Genomic DNA, 17,230 nt, shown 5'->3' on the forward strand with positions numbered 1-17,230 from the left:
CCCATCATACACTACATAGTGCACTGTGTAGGGTCAAACATTACCCATCATACACTACATAGTGCACTGTGTAGGATCAAACATTACCCATCATACACTACATAGTGCACTGTGTAGGATCAAACATTACCTATAGTACACTACATAGTGCACTGTGTAGGGTCAAACATTACCTATAGTACACTACATAGTGCACTGTAGGGTCAAACATTACCATTATACACTACATAGTGCACTGTGTAGGGTCAAACATTACCTATAGTACACTACATAGTGCACTGTGTAGGGTCAAACATTACTTATAGTACACTACATAGTGCACTGTGTAGGGTCAAACATTACCCATCATACACTACATAGTGCACTGTGTAGGGTCAAACATTACCTATAGTACACTACATAGTGCACTGTGTAGGATCAAACATTACCCATCATACACTACATAGTGCACTGTGTAGGGTCAAACATTACCTATAGTACACTACATAGTGCACTGTGTAGGGTCAAACATTACCCATCATACACTACATAGTGCACTGTGTAGGGTCAAACATTACCTATAGTACACTACATAGTGCACTGTGTAGGGTCAAACATTACCTATAGTACACTACATAGTGCACTGTGTAGGATCAAACATTACCCATCATACACTACATAGTGCACTGTGGGATCAAACATTACCTATAGTACACTACATAGTGCACTGTGTAGGGTCAAACATTACCCATCATACACTACATAGTGCACTGTGTAGGGTCAAACATTACCTATAGTACACTACATAGTGCACTGTGTAGGTCAAACATTACCATCATACACTACATAGTGCACTGTAGGGTCAAACATTACCCATCATACACTACATAGTGCACTGTGTAGGATCAAACATTACCCATCATACACTACATAGTGCACTGTGTAGGGTCAAACATTACCCATCATACACTACATAGTGCACTGTGTAGGATCAAACATTACCCATCATACACTACATAGTGCACTGTGGGATCAAACATTACCTATAGTACACTACATAGTGCACTGTGTAGGATCAAACATTACCTATAGTACACTACATAGTGCACTGTGTAGGGTCAAACATTACCTATAGTACACTACATAGTGCACTGTGTAGGATCAAACATTACCCATCATACACTACATAGTGCACTGTGTAGGATCAAACATTACCCATCATACACTACATAGTGCACTGTAGGATCAAACATTACCCATCATACACTACATAGTGCACTGTGTAGGATCAAACATTACCTATAGTACACTACATAGTGCACTGTGTAGGATCAAACATTACCTATAGTACACTACATAGTGCACTGTGTAGGGTCAAACATTACCTATAGTACACTACATAGTGCACTGTGTAGAATCAAACATTACCCATCATACACTACATAGTGCACTGTGTAGGATCAAACATTACCCATCATACACTACATAGTGCACTGTGTAGGATCAAACATTACCTATAGTACACTACATAGTGCACTGTGTAGGATCAAACATTACCCATCATACACTACATAGTGCACTGTGTAGGGTCAAACATTACCTATAGTACACTACATAGTGCACTGTGTAGAATCAAACATTACCCATCATACACTACATAGTGCACTGTGTAGGATCAAACATTACCATCATACACTACATAGTGCACTGTGTAGATCAAACATTACCTATAGTACACTACATAGTGCACTGTGTGGGTCAAACATTACCCATCATACACTACATAGTGCACTGTGTAGGATCAAACATTACCTATAGTACACTACATAGTTCATTATATTGTACCCCCACTACATAGGTTACAATTAAGGCATTATAGACCCTACATAGTGCACTATATACTCTACCCGGACTACATAGGGGATAATTTAGGCATAATAGGCCCTACATAGTGCACTATGTAGTGTATGATAGCTAATGTTTGACCCTACACTATGTAGGGTTAAACATATTAGCACTATTATGCCTTAATTGTACCCTATGTAGTCCAGGTAGAGTATATAGTGCACTATGTAGGGTCTATTATGCCTTAATTGTACCCTATGTAGTGAGGGTAGAGTATATAGTGCACTATGTAGAGTCTATAATGCCTTAATTGTACCCTTTGTAGTGGGGGTACAATATAATACACTATGTAGGGTTTATGTGATTATAAGTGTTTATAAATGTTACAAAATGAATATAAAACCTGCACACGAGCGTCCAGAGACTTCCTGCCTTCCCACCACTGCACCTTATCTGCTACTGTGCTCACTTTCTTCTGTCCCTGCAGGACCGCCTCCATCTCCTCCAACAGCATGGTCATAGGGTGCTACACACACACACACACACACACACACACACACACACACACACACACACACACACACACACAGTAAATAAACCCAGCAGCACAGGGGTTGGTACTGCTCTGCAGAAACCTAAGCACTGCTCGTACGCTGTGTGCGGTCAAGATCCTCATGGTGATGGGGGCCGAGTCACGCTCCAGTCGAGTGATCAGAATGGTGCTGCCAATCTCCCCAGGACATGCCCCCACGAGTGAGATCAAACAAACGGTTACACCTGTACAGGACGACACACTCCAGTTAATCTGCGCTCACCTGCACGGCATTCGATTGGTTACGAGTCGCCCTGCTGCACGGTTTACCTGCGGGCAGGTGTTCCAGCTGCTGTGTAAACTCTGTGCAGTGTGTGTGTGGGAACTGTGCCGGCTGCGTGCAGGTAAACGAGTAAATGCTCTCGAGCACAGACAGAGTTTTCACTTGCGTCTGGCTCGGGGATTCGTCCAGACTCAGGCCACTCAGAGTCTCCGCTACGTCGTCGCCAGACTTCTTCAGCTTCCTGAAATATCAGGGGTAAATCCAGGGTTAGATGAGCAAAGACGGGTGGAAAAGGGTTAGGGTTGATGAACACAGCCTGCTCTACATACCTGAGGCGATTGGCCAGGTGGCGGGTCATGTGGTGACGAGAGGACACGCCCAGTGCCTGAGAGTGCAGCATCGCCGTGGTGATGGGATCGGACTGGCCGAGCGATTGGGCGAGCAGTGAACACAGGTGTGAGTAGAGGGAAGGGTGTGGGAAGTGGTGGAGGAGGAGCCAAGACGAGGTCAGAAGTGATCGGATCCCATTTACAGAAAGATCACCTGTACATACGCATGCACACAAACACTTTATTACAGGTTTTTTTTTTTATTTTTAAATAGGTTTTACACGCATCATATCTGTATCTAATAAAAAGGTCGGCTTTCAAACTAAAATGTTCTTTAGTTATTAATAGAGGTTGAGGCAGCGATAAAGTTCCATTTATCTATTTAAAAAACTCTAGGTTGATTAATCAGTTATTGGCGAATATGATCTAACATCACTACAGGTATCACTGAAATCCACTATCTCTCGACCTCGTCTTATTAACATAACCTAATTATTGATTACATTCAGCCACCAATCACATGCATAAGTAAATGTTTTAATTTCAATAGTAATGAATATGAAATGTCATAATGACAGTAATGATGCTCTTTAAAAGGTAATAAACTATAAGTCAATATTAAACTAATCTAGAATTAGGAGGCAAAATAAATACATTTAATAAAATCTCCACAATAATACTGGTGCTTAGTACGGCCCGTGTGATTTTCTGTTACAGACCCCATAAAGAAAGGAATAAATATGTGGCCCTCACAGAAAACATCAATGTAAAATGTATGAGGGGGCGGGGCTTCCAGAGATTTGAAGAACTGTCAATCATTCCAGATTCATGTCTATCTTCGGTCTGCTGCTGGTAATGATCAGTAAGAGCCTGTAGCAGGAGCTCCTAAATACAGGAGAGAGGTAATAAAATCAGGAACTGCAGTCACCTGGTGCGACGTGTGCCAGTGGAATCTCTATTCCGGTCTGTCCAGAGCTCTTGAGCTCCTTCACACAGTCTCTGGTGGAATCTGCTCCTAAGTCTCGTCTTAACACCTCACAGTCTCCGTCAGCTGCACTTCCTGCACGAGTGCGCAAACACACACACACACACACACACATCCAGGATACAGCTACACACACATCCAGGATACAGCTACATACACCAGTCACATGAACATACACACCTGTGTTCACCATCTCAGAGACAGACTCCTGAAGTTTCTCCAGGCTGATATCCAAACTGTCTCCATCTTGGTCCTCATGGTCCATCCTCATCCTCTCCGGTATTTCGACGTCATCAGAGCTGGGAGTTTTCCTGGAGCGTCCTCGCCGTGGCTGTGGTTCTTCCTCGGAGGAGGCGCCACTGGTGCACGGGGCAGTGCTCTTCTTAACGGTTCTTGTGCGTCTGGGCCGGTCCTGTGCTGAAACTCTGCTCACGGAGGATTTAGACGAAGGTTTAGGTGCAGAAGGGACAGAGATCTTGTTTTCTGATCTTGTCTCGAGCGTCTCAGCATCGCTCTCGTCACTGAACTCCACCTGGAAGAGGAAGAAACGAGGATGGAATATAAAGGTAAACATGGAATAAAACGTTCGAGAACATCGTCCAAAACAGCCTCAAAACACCAGCAGGATTGTGTTTTTGTACGTGTACGTGTGTGTGTGTGTGTGTGTGTGTGTGTGTGTGTGAGAGAGATGCGTAAAGATCACTTCTCAGACCTTAAAACGTGAACGTTTTGTCCGTCTCGGAGCAGCTGGAACAGGCACAGGTTTCTCCTGCAGGCGTGAAGAATCTTCAAAAACTTGGAAGGAACCCTTGGGCGCATCCTTTGCCCTCGTGACCCCGCACCGGCTACTGGTTGTAGCTTTGGTTGAAGGAAGAGGGGTGGAGCTTACTGTAATATCAGGCACCTCATTGGTGAAGTCGAAAGCGCTCAGGTCAGCACCCATGCCAGCCGGAGTCACGGCGGAAACACACCTGGGCCTGGGGGTCCTGCTCGCTCGGGGGGTTTTGAAGGCCACGGCAGAGTTCGTGGTGCTGATTTTTGGCAGTGAGCTCTTTGTTTTCTTTGAGGAAGCAATCAGGACCTCTTTGTTTTTTTTCCCCCCTATCTCCATGTAAGCCTCTCGTTTGTTCTCTGTGAGGTTCTTCCCTGATGGAGCTGTAGCTGGAAGAAGTCCGTCACTGCTGGAGCTCTTTCCTCGAGATTTGACCTGCGCTTTGGTTTTAGGAGAAGTCCAGCCCCACACAGAGGAGAAAAGCTCATCAGGGCTGCACTGCTTTTTCCCGGCTAGAGCCAGGCAGCAGACTACAGCTTTTGCCCCAAGCAGAGCGGCTTTCAGATGCCCCAGATCGGGTAACAGTGCCCCCTTGGGTTTCACTGCTTCCAGTCCTGCCTCTAACTCCTCCCACAAAGCAGAGACTTTCCCCGCCTCTGCCCCACTGCAGCACAGCTGACTCAGCACTGTGTTCAGCTGCGCCCTCACCATCTCCGTCTGCAGCATGCACGGCCTCTCTGACTGTTTAACGGGCATCAGTTCTGCTAAGCGAGCGTGGACTTTAGCATGGATGTTCTGACAGCGGAGTCTGGCGACGTGGCGTAGGCGGAGTGAATTCTGTGCCTCGCTCTGGGCGTCTGCCTGCGCCAGGGCCCAGAGTACGCTGACCCTTGCCAGGCCGGGGTCGGTGCAGCAGGGACAGGAGCAACCCTCGGCGTGGCTCAGGCACGACAGCATCCGCTGACGTTTGGGCTTCAGAGGAGGTGAGGAGTCCTGCCCCAACTCAGACAGCTCCTCCAGAGCTTCCCGGCCCAACGCACGAGAGCTCAGGAGCCCACTCATCTCCTCTTCGTCCTTCTCCGGGACCTCAGGGGCAGAGATTTTCACCGCTGGGCGACCCTTACGGGGTTTAATCTTCACCTCACACTTCTGCTGCTGCTGACGACCAAAATCTAACATGCAGAAATGTTGGATTATTTTCCTAGCACAGAATGTCCCCCAAAGTGTTTGATCTCTTTCTCTCTCTCTTTAAACCCCAGTATAACCTATTTTATTAAAGAGCATAAAGAGAATACGGAACCTATGGCCCCATAGTCACTGGAACGTTCGGCTACTGGTCCGCTGTCATTATGAGGGCGACCTCTAGAGGTGAATCACTGAAGCCACGTGCTGGTTTTATTTTTTATTTTTACAAGCGAGACTGCACGCTGCATGGAGAGAGCTATATTATATTTATCATTTATAAGTTATTATATAATTATATTTATGAATTTATATCTTCATATTTATTTCATTTAGCACATTCATGATTCGGCAATGTTTTATTAATTATTTTTGTAATAAAGTTCAGCACTATTTTACATTGAACATTAATATTTTATTTTTTTAAGTTTTTATCCAGTATTATTTTGAAAACTATCGGTTAATTAATCATCTTATACAATCCAACTTACCCTTCGGTATCAGTAAAATCTACTATCAGTCGACCTGTAGTTATTAACAAGATATAAAAGTGTAATTATTGTTTACATTCACCCACCAATCACATGTTTTGATTTCAGTAGTAATGAATATAAAATGTCATAATGACAGTAATGATGCTCTTTAATATGTGATAAATCTCTTAAAAAGTGACGCTCGTGTGTCTGTACACTGCAAAACATAATAAACTAATCTAGAATTAAAAGTCAAAATAAACACATTTAAAATGATAATACTGTTAGTCACTACAACCGACCCGGTCCCCATTAAATAAAGGAAAAATGATCCATCTCTCATAGAAAAAAGTTTAAGATCCCGGCATTAGACTGTAGATATGATAGACTGTAGATTTGATAGATATGTAGATATACACTTTTTGTATTAAATGACAAACATGTGATTTCCAGCTCCAATATCAGGAAGTTCAATCATCCGTTCAGAAGCAGCAGTGACACAAATAATGTGTTTACCTGTGCAAAGGTCCAGCAAGTGTCTGACCTGCTCCAGGTCTAAACCACCTGCTTCACCTGCACCTTTCATCAACTCCAGCTCAGCCTTCAACACCAACAGCTCAGCACAGCTAACGCACACGCACACACACACACACACTTATTAGACATAACACAATCTCATAAGACATGCAGCATAAAATCACAAAGTCTGAAATAACTGATATTTAAATACATAGCAGGAGATTATGTTGAAATGATTCGGGTGAATGTTTCAGTGTGTGTGTGTGTGTGTTTTGTTTTACAACATTAGGACTTACTGGCTGAGTGTGTGCAGTTTGGTGGCAAGTTTGAGGGCCTCAAGGCACTGAGCTTTGGCTTCATGAGCTGTTCCTCCGCTGCTCCTCAGGCGCACCATCCTCTCTGAGCAGAGCAATACCTCACTGAGCAAGAGCCATTTAAACACCACGCTGTCTCCTACACACACACACACACACACACACACACACACACACACACACACACACACAACAAAAACCTAATTTACATTCAAGAGCTCCATATACAACCAACAGAAAAAAGACAGACATGGTGAAAATACTGGTGTAACTTGGGTTCTTTAATTTCATGACCTGATGTTCAGTTGAGAGGCATTGAGGTTTTTCAGATCAGCTTGGTGTATTGCTTGGCCCCTAAATTACCGCTATATACCTGCTATTACAGTAGAATTCCAGCTACTCTCTCTCTCGAGATTCACACCTACAGTTTATCAGCGTGTTAGAAGCTCATTAAAGTCCCTGTTACTAAGTGATTGTTTTTTTTGTACCCTGGTCCACAAAGCGAGTGTCTGTATTGAGACCAGGTGCTCCATAAAATCCATTCCCCAGCAGCATCATCACCAGACTGCACAACAGCTTCAGTGCTTCATACTGAGTAGTGTCTGGAGTCTTTAATCCTACACACACACACACACACACACACACACACACAGAGAGAAGAATATTAAATAAAGGACATTATCGATAGTAGAGGTGAGAAATAATTCAGTAAATGTGTTCAAACAGAATGTGCTACAAATCATTAAAGTAATACATTTCTGATTTTAGAAAAATGATAAAAACGTCAGAAGTCTTTGTTAGAGTGAAGATGAGCCTCACACTGGCTCTCTAAACACATTCCTATGTTGTGTGTTCAGTGTCTATAGGATCTGTACGATGTGTGTATGTGAGGTACACAGAAAGTCTTCATCTGGACTTACACATCTCTGGTTATTGTCTTCTTACCCAAACAGGAAGAGTTTGAGCTCAGGTTTTTCCAGTGTGTATAAACTTGTCTGTTATCTGCATTAAACTGAAGAACATTTACTCCATTCTGTGTGCTGTGATTCTTCCCTGATCAGAAAAGTCACCACAGGCATCGGAGATCACATGGGAAACCTCTCCAAGAACTAAAATCTAACAGTCTTACAATAAACAGGCCTAAAGATTTTCTAGTGCGTGTGTGTGTGTGTACACCATGCTGGATGATGGTGTGTGTGTGTACCGTGCTGGATGATGGGGTGCGTGTGTGTGTGTACCGTGCTGGATGATGGGGTGCGTGTGTGTGTGGGTGTGTGTGTGTGTACACCATGCTGGATGATGGTGTGCGTGTGTGTGTGTACCGTGCTGGATGATGGTGTGTGTGTGTGTGTGTGTGTACACCATGCTGGATGATGGTGTGCGTGTGTGTGTACCGTGCTGGATGATGGTGTGCGTGTGTGTGTGTGTACCGTGCTGGATGATGGTGTGCGTGTGTGTGTGTGTGTGTGTGTACCGTGCTGGATGATGGTGCGTGTGTGTGTACCGTGCTGGATGATGGTGTGCGTGTACCGTGCTGGATGATGTGTGTGTGTGTATACCGTGCTGGATGATGGTGTGTGTGTGTGTGTATGTGTATACCGTGCTGGATGATGGTGTGTCTGTCTGTGTGTGTGTACACCATGCTGGATGATGGTGTGCGTGTACCGTGCTGGATGATGGTGTGTGTGTGTGTGTGTGTGTGTGTGTGTGTGTGTGTGTGTGTGTGTGTGTACCGTGCTGGATGATGGTGTGTGTATACCGTGCTGGATGATGTGTGTGTGTGTGTGTGTGTGTGCTGGATGATGGTGCGTGTACCGTGCTGGATGATGGTGTGTGTGTGTATACCGTGCTGGATGATGGTGTGGTGTGTGTGTGTGTACCGTGCTGGATGATGGGGTGTGTGTGTGTGTACCGTGTGGATGATGGGGTGTGTGTGTGTGTGTGTGTGTGTGTGTGTACTGTGCTGGATGATGGGGTGTGTGTGTGTGTGTGTGTGTACTGTGCTGGATGATGGGGTGTGTGTGTGTGTGTGTGTGTGTGTGTGTGTGTGTGTGCGTGTGTGTGTACCGTGCTGGATGATGGTGTGTGTGTGTGTATACCGTGCTGGATGATGGTGTGTGTGTGTGTATGTGTGTACCGTGCTGGATGATGGGGTGTGTGTGTGTGTGTGTGTGTACCATGCTGGATGATGGTGTGCGTGTGTGTGTGTACCGTGCTGGATGATGGTGTGTGTGTGTGTGTGCGTGTGTACCGTGCTGGATGATGGGGTGTGTGTGTGTGTGTGTGTGCGTGTACCGTGCTGGATGATGGGGTGTGTGTGTGTGTGTGTGTGTGTGTGTGTGTGTGCGTGTACGTGCTGGATGATGGGGTGTGTGTGTGTGCTGGATGATGGTGTGTGTGTGTGTGTGTGGATGATGGGGTGTGTGTGTGTGTGTGTGTGTGTGTGCTGGATGATGTGTGTGTGTGTGTGTGTGTGTGTGTGTACCGTGCTGGATGATGATGGGTGTGTGTGTGTGTGTGCGTGTACCGTGCTGGATGATGTGTGTGTGTGTGTGTGTGTGTACTGCTGGATGATGGGGTGTGTGTGTGTGTGTGTGTACTGCTGGATGATGGGGTGTGTGTGTGTGTGTGTGTGTGTGTGTGTGGTGCTGGATGATGGGTGTGTGTGTGTGTGTGTGTGTGCTGGATGATGGGTGTGTGTGTGTGTGTGTGTGTGTGTGAGTGCTGGATGATGGGTGTGTGTGTGTGTGTGTGTGTGTGTGATGTGTGTGTGTGTGTGTGTGTGTGTGTGTGTGATGATGGGTGTGTGTGTGTGTGTGTGCTGGATGATGGGTGTGTGTGTGTGTGTGATGTGTGTGTGTGTACCGTGCTGGATGATGGTATGTGTGTGTATACCGTGCTGGATGATGGTGTGTGTGTGTGTGTGTGTGTACCGTGCTGGATGATGGGTGTGTGTGTGTGTACCGTGCTGGATGATGGGGTGTGTGTGTGTGTGTGTGTGTGTGTGTGTGTGTACCGTGCTGGATGATGGGGTGTGTGTGTGTGTGTGTGTGTGAGTGCTGGATGATGGGTGTGTGTGTGTGTGGTGTGTGTGTGTGTACCGTGCTGGATGATGGGTGTGTGTGTGTGTGTGTGTACCGTGCTGGATGATGGGGTGTGTGTGTGTGTGTGTGTGTGCGTGCGTGCGTGTACCGTGCTGGATGATGGGGTGTGTGTGTGTGTGTGTGTGTGTGTGTGTGTGTGCTGGATGATGGTGTGTGTGTGTGTGTGTGTGCGTGTGTACCGTGCTGGATGATGTGTGTGTGTGTGTGTGTGTACCGTGCTGGATGATGGTGTGTGTGTGTGTGTGTACCATGCTGGATGATGGTATGCGTGTGTGTGTGTACCGTGCTGGATGATGGTGTGTGTGTGTGTGTGTGTGTGTACACCATGCTGGATGATGGTGTGCGTGTGTGTGTACCGTGCTGGATGATGGTGTGCGTGTGTGTGTGTGTACCGTGCTGGATGATGGTGTGCGTGTGTGTGTGTGTACACCGTGCTGGATGATGGTGTGCGTGTGTGTGTGTACCGTGCTGGATGATGGTGTGCGTGTACCGTGATGGATGATGGTGTGTGTGTGTATACCGTGCTGGATGATGGTGTGTGTGTGTATGTGTATACCGTGCTGGATGATGGGGTGTGTGTGTGTGTGTGTGTACCATGCTGGATGATGGTGTGCGTGTGTGTGTGTGCTGGATGATGGTGTGTGTGTGTGTGTGTGTGTGCGCGTGCGTGCGTGTACCGTGATGGATGATGGTGTGTGTGTGTGTGCGTGCGTGTACCGTGCTGGATGATGGGGTGTGTGTGTGTGTGTGTGTGTGTGTGTGTGTGTGCGTGTACCGTGCTGGATGATGGGGTGTGTGTGTGTGTGTGTGTGTGTGTACTGTGCTGGATGATGGGGTGTGTGTGTGTGTGTGTGCGCGTGCGTGTACCGTGCTGGATGATGGTGTGACGCAGGTGCGTGTGCAGTGTCCCCGTGTCCAGACTGAGGTAAGCGCTGGCAGTCTGCAGAGCTCGAGCTTTCAGCATATACCAGCTTTTAGAGTGACGCAGTGCAGTCTCCTTTAAGACCTCACACAGAACCTGTACACCTGTTTCCACCTGACACACACACACACACACGGTGTAATCATGCTGTCTGCACATTATCTTTTCTATTAAGATAATAGTCTTAGAAAACAAGCATCATATAAACAAGCGTGTGTGTGTGTGTGTGTGTGTGTGTGTATACATGTCACCTGTCCTGATGCATAACAGACTTGTGCTCTGAGCAGTGTGTTAGTGACAGACAGGATGGTTGCTCCCTCCGTGCTTGTATCTGTGTTTAAACACTGTTGTGCCTCATCTAACTGCACCTGAACACACATCAACCCAACACCATCACAATCTTAATAAACACCGCAATGACCCTTACAGAAAGGCATGAGAGCAATTAAAAAGATTATGAACATTGACTAAGTGTGTCTTTTCAGAGTCATATTGAAACACACCCTTGGATCATTTAAAAGGCACCAATAGTTGATTGCTAGAACTATCAGTTATTGAAAAAAATTCATACTGAGTTTTTATGGATTGCCTTATACAGTACCACAGCGGCCTCTAGAGGCGAATCATGATACCACATGATGGTTTAAGACATGACTGATCTGCCAATTTGAGAACAATGTATGAATTTTCAAGAACACAAAACAATGTATTTACTAATAAATAAACACTAAGAGTTAGTGGCCTTAGCAGGGTTACATTCAATATAGTCACAGACCAACACTAAAGAATTAATACCATAGATACACAACACTAAATACCATAGCTACACACCACTAAAGAATGAATACCATCGCTACACACCACTAAAGAATTCATACCATCGCTACACACCGCTAAAGAATTCATACCATCTCTACACAACGCTAAAGAATTCATACCATAGCTACACAACGCTAAAGAATTCATACCATAGCTACACAACGCTAAAGAATTCATACCATAGCTACACACGCTAAAATTCATACCATCTCTACACAACGCTAAAGAATTCATACCATCTCTACACACCGCTAAAGAATTCATACCATAGCTACACACCGCTAAAGAATTCATACCATCTCTACACACCGCTAAAGAATTCATACCATAGCTACACAACGCTAAAGAATTCATACCATCTCTACACAACGCTAAAGAATTCTTACCATCTCTACACACCGCTAAAGAATTCATACCATCTCTACACACCGCTAAAGAATTCATACCATCTCTACACACCGCTAAAGAATTCATACCATCTCTACACACCGCTAAAGAATTCATACCATCTCTACACACCGCTAAAGAATTCATACCATAGCTACACAACGCTAAAGAATTCATACCATCTCTACACACCGCTAAAGAATTCATACCATCTCTACACACCGCTAAAGAATTCATACCATCTCTACACACCGCTAAAGAATTCATACCATCGCTACACACCGCTAAAGAATTCATACCATCGCTACACACCGCTAAAGAATTCATACCATCTCTACACACCGCTAAAGAATTCATACCATCTCTACACACCGCTAAAGAATTCATACCATCTCTACACACCGCTAAAGAATTCATACCATCTCTACACACCGCTAAAGAATTCATACCATCTCTACACACCGCTAAAGAATTCATACCATAGCTACACAACGCTAAAGAATTCATACCATAGCTACACGCTAAAGAATTCATACCATCTCTACACACTAAAGAATTCATACCATCTCTACACACCGCTAAAGAATTCATACCATCTCTACACACTAAAGAATTCATACCATCTCTACACACCGCTAAAGAATTCATACCATCGCTACACACCGCTAAAGAATTCATACCATCTCTACACAACGCTAAAGAATTCATACCATCTCTACACAACGCTAAAGAATTCATACCATCTCTACACACCGCTAAAGAATTCATACCATCTCTACACGCTAAAGAATTCATACCATAGCTACACAACGCTAAAGAATTCATACCATAGCTACACACCGCTAAAGAATTCATACCATCTCTACACACCGCTAAAGAATTCATACCATCTCTACACACCGCTAAAGAATTCATACCATCTCTACACACGCTAAAGAATTCATACCATAGCTACACAACGCTAAAGAATTCATACCATCGCTACACAACGCTAAAGAATGAATACCATCGCTACACAACGCTAAAGAATGAATACCATCGCTACACAACGCTAAAGAATGAATACCATCGCTACACAACGCTAAAGAATGAATACCATCGCTACACAACGCTAAAGAATTCATACCATCGCTACACAACGCTAAAGAATTCATACCATCGCTACACAACGCTAAAGAATTCATACCATCTCTACACACCGCTAAAGAATTCATACCATCGCTACACAACACTAAAGAATGAATACCATCGCTACACAACACTAAAGAATGAATACCATCGCTACACAACACTAAAGAATGAATACCATCGCTACACAACACTAAAGAATGAATACCATCTCTACACACCGCTAAAGAATGAATACCATCGCTACACAACACTAAAGAATGAATACCATCGCTACACAACACTAAATAATGAATACTATAGATACACAGCTGTGAAAAGCGTAGAAACAAGTGTTTAATGGTGTTTGAGACGTTTTTATAAAGTTATATAATATAATAAAAAGCAAAAACTCAAGAATTGAAGAGTTTAAAAAAAAAAACAACACTCCAACAAACAGCAGGTGGCATCAGCGATTTGCCTCTAGAAGCTGCTCTGGTACTGCATAAGGGAACCCAGTAGAAGCTTTTGGTATGGATTTGCTGATAGCTGATGACTCCAGCAATCAAATATTGGTGCTGCTTAATCTGCAAAACCGATGAATCACTTGAGCTCTACATTATAATAAGATACTATTTATTGTAATGTACATGCATGTATGATGATGCATCACTTACCTGGGCAAGTTGCGGAGCTCCCAGATCTAGTAGGAGCGTCGCAGCATGAAGTGAAGCTCCGGCGCTGTTCTGGACGTCACCGAGTAGCCGGAAGAGAGACGCAGCCAGCTGATACGACTCCAGAGCCTGCAGAGCCTGCAAGAGGACAGGAGAATATAAACTAATAGATAGAGAAGCTGTGTATATACAGTATTGTGTGTGTGTGTGTGTGTACCTTGCCCATGAGTGTATAAAGAGCAGCCATTAGCAGGATGGAGGAGGCAGTTTGTTTGTGGTCCCTCACTGTAGGTACAGAGCCGTCCTTCAGCAGAGTCGCCCAGAGTGATAAACACTTCTCTAAAGGCTCAAGATGCTCTACACACACACACACACACACACACACACACACACACACACACACACAGTGTTTTGTGAGATGCAGTTGGACAGTAAGGTTATGGCTGTTTGTGGTTGAGTGTGTTATGATTAGAAAGATGTGTCCCTCACTGCTGTGTTCAGACAGATTGAAGCTCAGTCCATCGTACACCAGCTGGCTCTCCTGGAACTTCTGTTTGTCTTCATACTCCAGATCGTTAGTGGGAACTGAGTCAAGATCAGCGGCGGTCCTGCTGCCTTCACGCACCGCACGCAGACGCTTCTCCATGTCCACCGCCTGAGACAAGCACATGGGAGAACTTCTAATCAGGGATTGCATCCTGAGCTTTTATTTTTTTAAGGTTATTGCATCACAAAGCACAGTAGCCTATCAGGTTAGAGAAGGCAAATGTACACCATGAAACATGGAAAATGGGCATGGCCTGTAGGACTGACTTTCTAATCAATATTTTTTTTCCCTACAGTTAAGCCCGCTTTGGTTTTTAATTGATGTAAAGGCATCTGCCCCGTTTCTGACCTCCTGTAGATTGGTCTCGAGGGTGCAGATGTACAGCCAGAGATAGGCATGGGCCTTCTCATCCTTCAGCCTATCAGAGTTCTCCGCTGTCTCAGGCTCCTCCTCCAACAAGCGCAGAGCTTCGTGGGCAAAGTCCACTGCAGAACTGAAGGATGAGAAAAGATTAAATTAAAGACCTTATTAAAATCTGGGGGTGGGGAATAATAATAAAAAAAAAAAAAAAAAAAAAATCACAAATATTATGACATCATAACACACACAAGCCTATTAGGTTACAGTATGCAAATGAAGATTAGAATAATTTAAAATAATTCTTACACACTACATGATCAAATGTATTCACATGAATTTTCCACCCATAGGAGACCCAAAACCTGTTCCAGCATCATCACTCGTCAGCTGTGCACAAAACATGCTTCATGAAGATCTGCTTTACATAGGTTGGAGTGGAAGATCTCCTGCCATTGAGCTCCAACCCTATTGTACATAACTGATGGATCCTAGGCCTCCTAACCTCACCTACATCAGTACCTCACTGTATTTACACCTTTGTGTATAAACAAATCTCCACAAAATCTAGTGGAAAATCCTCCCAGAAGAGTGGAGGAGTGAATGGAGACTAAATGTGGAATGAGATGTTCAAAAAGAGAAACATGGCAATCTTACAGTCATGTGTCCACAAACCTTCGGCCCATAGTGTTTATTTTCCAACAAAGCCATAGAATCAATGTGTGTGTGTGTGTGTGTGTGTGTGTGTGTGTGTGTATATAAACACACCAGTCGGTCTGTTTACTGAAGTCATGGTAACACACCACCTGAGCCATCTCACACAGGTAAGAGGCACGGCGTAGAGTGTGTGTGGTTTCCTCGTGGCAGATATCGAGGAGGTCACAGAGTGTATTATAGCGCTCCTGCGCCGTGTCTCCGCTCTGCTCCTTGTACATCCTCAGCTCCTCCTCCAGGAGACGCAGACACACCTCCTCATCCACCGTCGCTGCTCCCAGACCATCCCTCAGGGTCCTGAGATAACAAGAGACAGAAGCTCTGGGTTCTCATGCCAACCACAATCGAACAGGACGATCGGCTAAAACACTTCGCTCACAGACCGTGTGTTTACGTGTTACCTGAGGCGCGTGTCGTCCTCCCCGGCCCGGGCCGCGTCACACTTGCTTTTAACCCACAGAGACACCGGTTCTGTGAGATGATCCAGAACACGAGAACCTAAAACCTGAATCCAGCGCACTACCCAGTCCAGAGCTCTGTCCAACTGAGACGCTCTCCGACTGCACTGCACTGCCAGCATGAAGCAGCGGTTCACCTGCGCGCACACACACACACACACACACACACACACAGCTGAAAATTCAGTAATCATGAGTAAAGCAGGTGTGTGAGGGACACAGGGGCAGGACTTACTCTGTCTACAGGGAAAGAAGAAGGACAGTCTTTACTCAGCTCCTGACAAATAATCTCCACCAATCCATACGCCTCCTCATACAACTTCCTGTTAAATAACTCATACACCACATTGTTTACCACACACACACACACACACACAATGAAATAAATAATTACACTGATGTTCCATTTACTGTCTACATCATCACAATTCATTTTCAGACATTTTAAAACCTGCTTTAAATATTTTAGTGTGAGCATAAACAATAGAAGCAATTTAGGAAATAATTACAATATAAAACGATAAATACACTCATCAGTCATAATATTATGACCACCTGCCTCATATTGTGTTAGTCTGCTTTTTGCTACTAAAACAGTTCTGACCCAATGAGCATCAACATCATGAACTTCTTCAGCAGTTTGAGCTACAGATGATCATCTGTTGGATCGGACCACACGGATCAGCCTTCACTCCTCACGTGCATCAGACCAGCCTTCACTCCTCACGTGCATCAGACCAGCCTTCACTCCTCACGTGCATCAATGATCCTCAGCCGCACTTGACCCTGTGGCCGGTTCACCACTGTTCCTTCGTTGGAGCACTAATAGATACTGACCACTGCAGACCAGGAACTGGAGATGCTCTGACCCAGACGTCTAGACGTCTCAATTTATCAAACTTCTCAAATCCTTACACACATTTTTTCT

At 44.8% G+C, this 17,230-nt stretch overlaps 1 protein-coding gene across 1 annotated transcript in view; it reads right to left on the minus strand.

Annotated features, from left to right (window-relative positions):
• Positions 1–17,230, minus strand: part of espl1 (extra spindle pole bodies like 1, separase) — a 39,623-nt gene that overhangs the window by 12,537 nt on the left and 9,856 nt on the right. The window contains exons 7-25 of the mRNA XM_046845145.1: positions 16,538–16,665; positions 16,246–16,439; positions 15,899–16,141; positions 15,122–15,266; positions 14,716–14,881; positions 14,444–14,583; positions 14,230–14,364; positions 11,491–11,607; positions 11,185–11,353; positions 7,702–7,830; positions 7,196–7,352; positions 6,897–7,006; positions 4,666–5,897; positions 4,134–4,485; positions 3,897–4,028; positions 2,969–3,182; positions 2,687–2,880; positions 2,477–2,601; positions 2,228–2,350 (exon numbers count right to left, since the gene is read on the minus strand). Of these exons, the coding sequence (XP_046701101.1) occupies positions 2,228–2,350; positions 2,477–2,601; positions 2,687–2,880; positions 2,969–3,182; positions 3,897–4,028; positions 4,134–4,485; positions 4,666–5,897; positions 6,897–7,006; positions 7,196–7,352; positions 7,702–7,830; positions 11,185–11,353; positions 11,491–11,607; positions 14,230–14,364; positions 14,444–14,583; positions 14,716–14,881; positions 15,122–15,266; positions 15,899–16,141; positions 16,246–16,439; positions 16,538–16,665 (4,205 nt within the window). The remainder of the gene's footprint in view (positions 1–2,227; positions 2,351–2,476; positions 2,602–2,686; positions 2,881–2,968; positions 3,183–3,896; positions 4,029–4,133; positions 4,486–4,665; positions 5,898–6,896; positions 7,007–7,195; positions 7,353–7,701; positions 7,831–11,184; positions 11,354–11,490; positions 11,608–14,229; positions 14,365–14,443; positions 14,584–14,715; positions 14,882–15,121; positions 15,267–15,898; positions 16,142–16,245; positions 16,440–16,537; positions 16,666–17,230) is intronic.

The sequence above is a fragment of the Silurus meridionalis genome, chromosome 1 (assembly GCF_014805685.1).
Source record: "Silurus meridionalis isolate SWU-2019-XX chromosome 1, ASM1480568v1, whole genome shotgun sequence".
Classification (NCBI taxonomy): Eukaryota; Metazoa; Chordata; class Actinopteri; order Siluriformes; family Siluridae; genus Silurus; species Silurus meridionalis.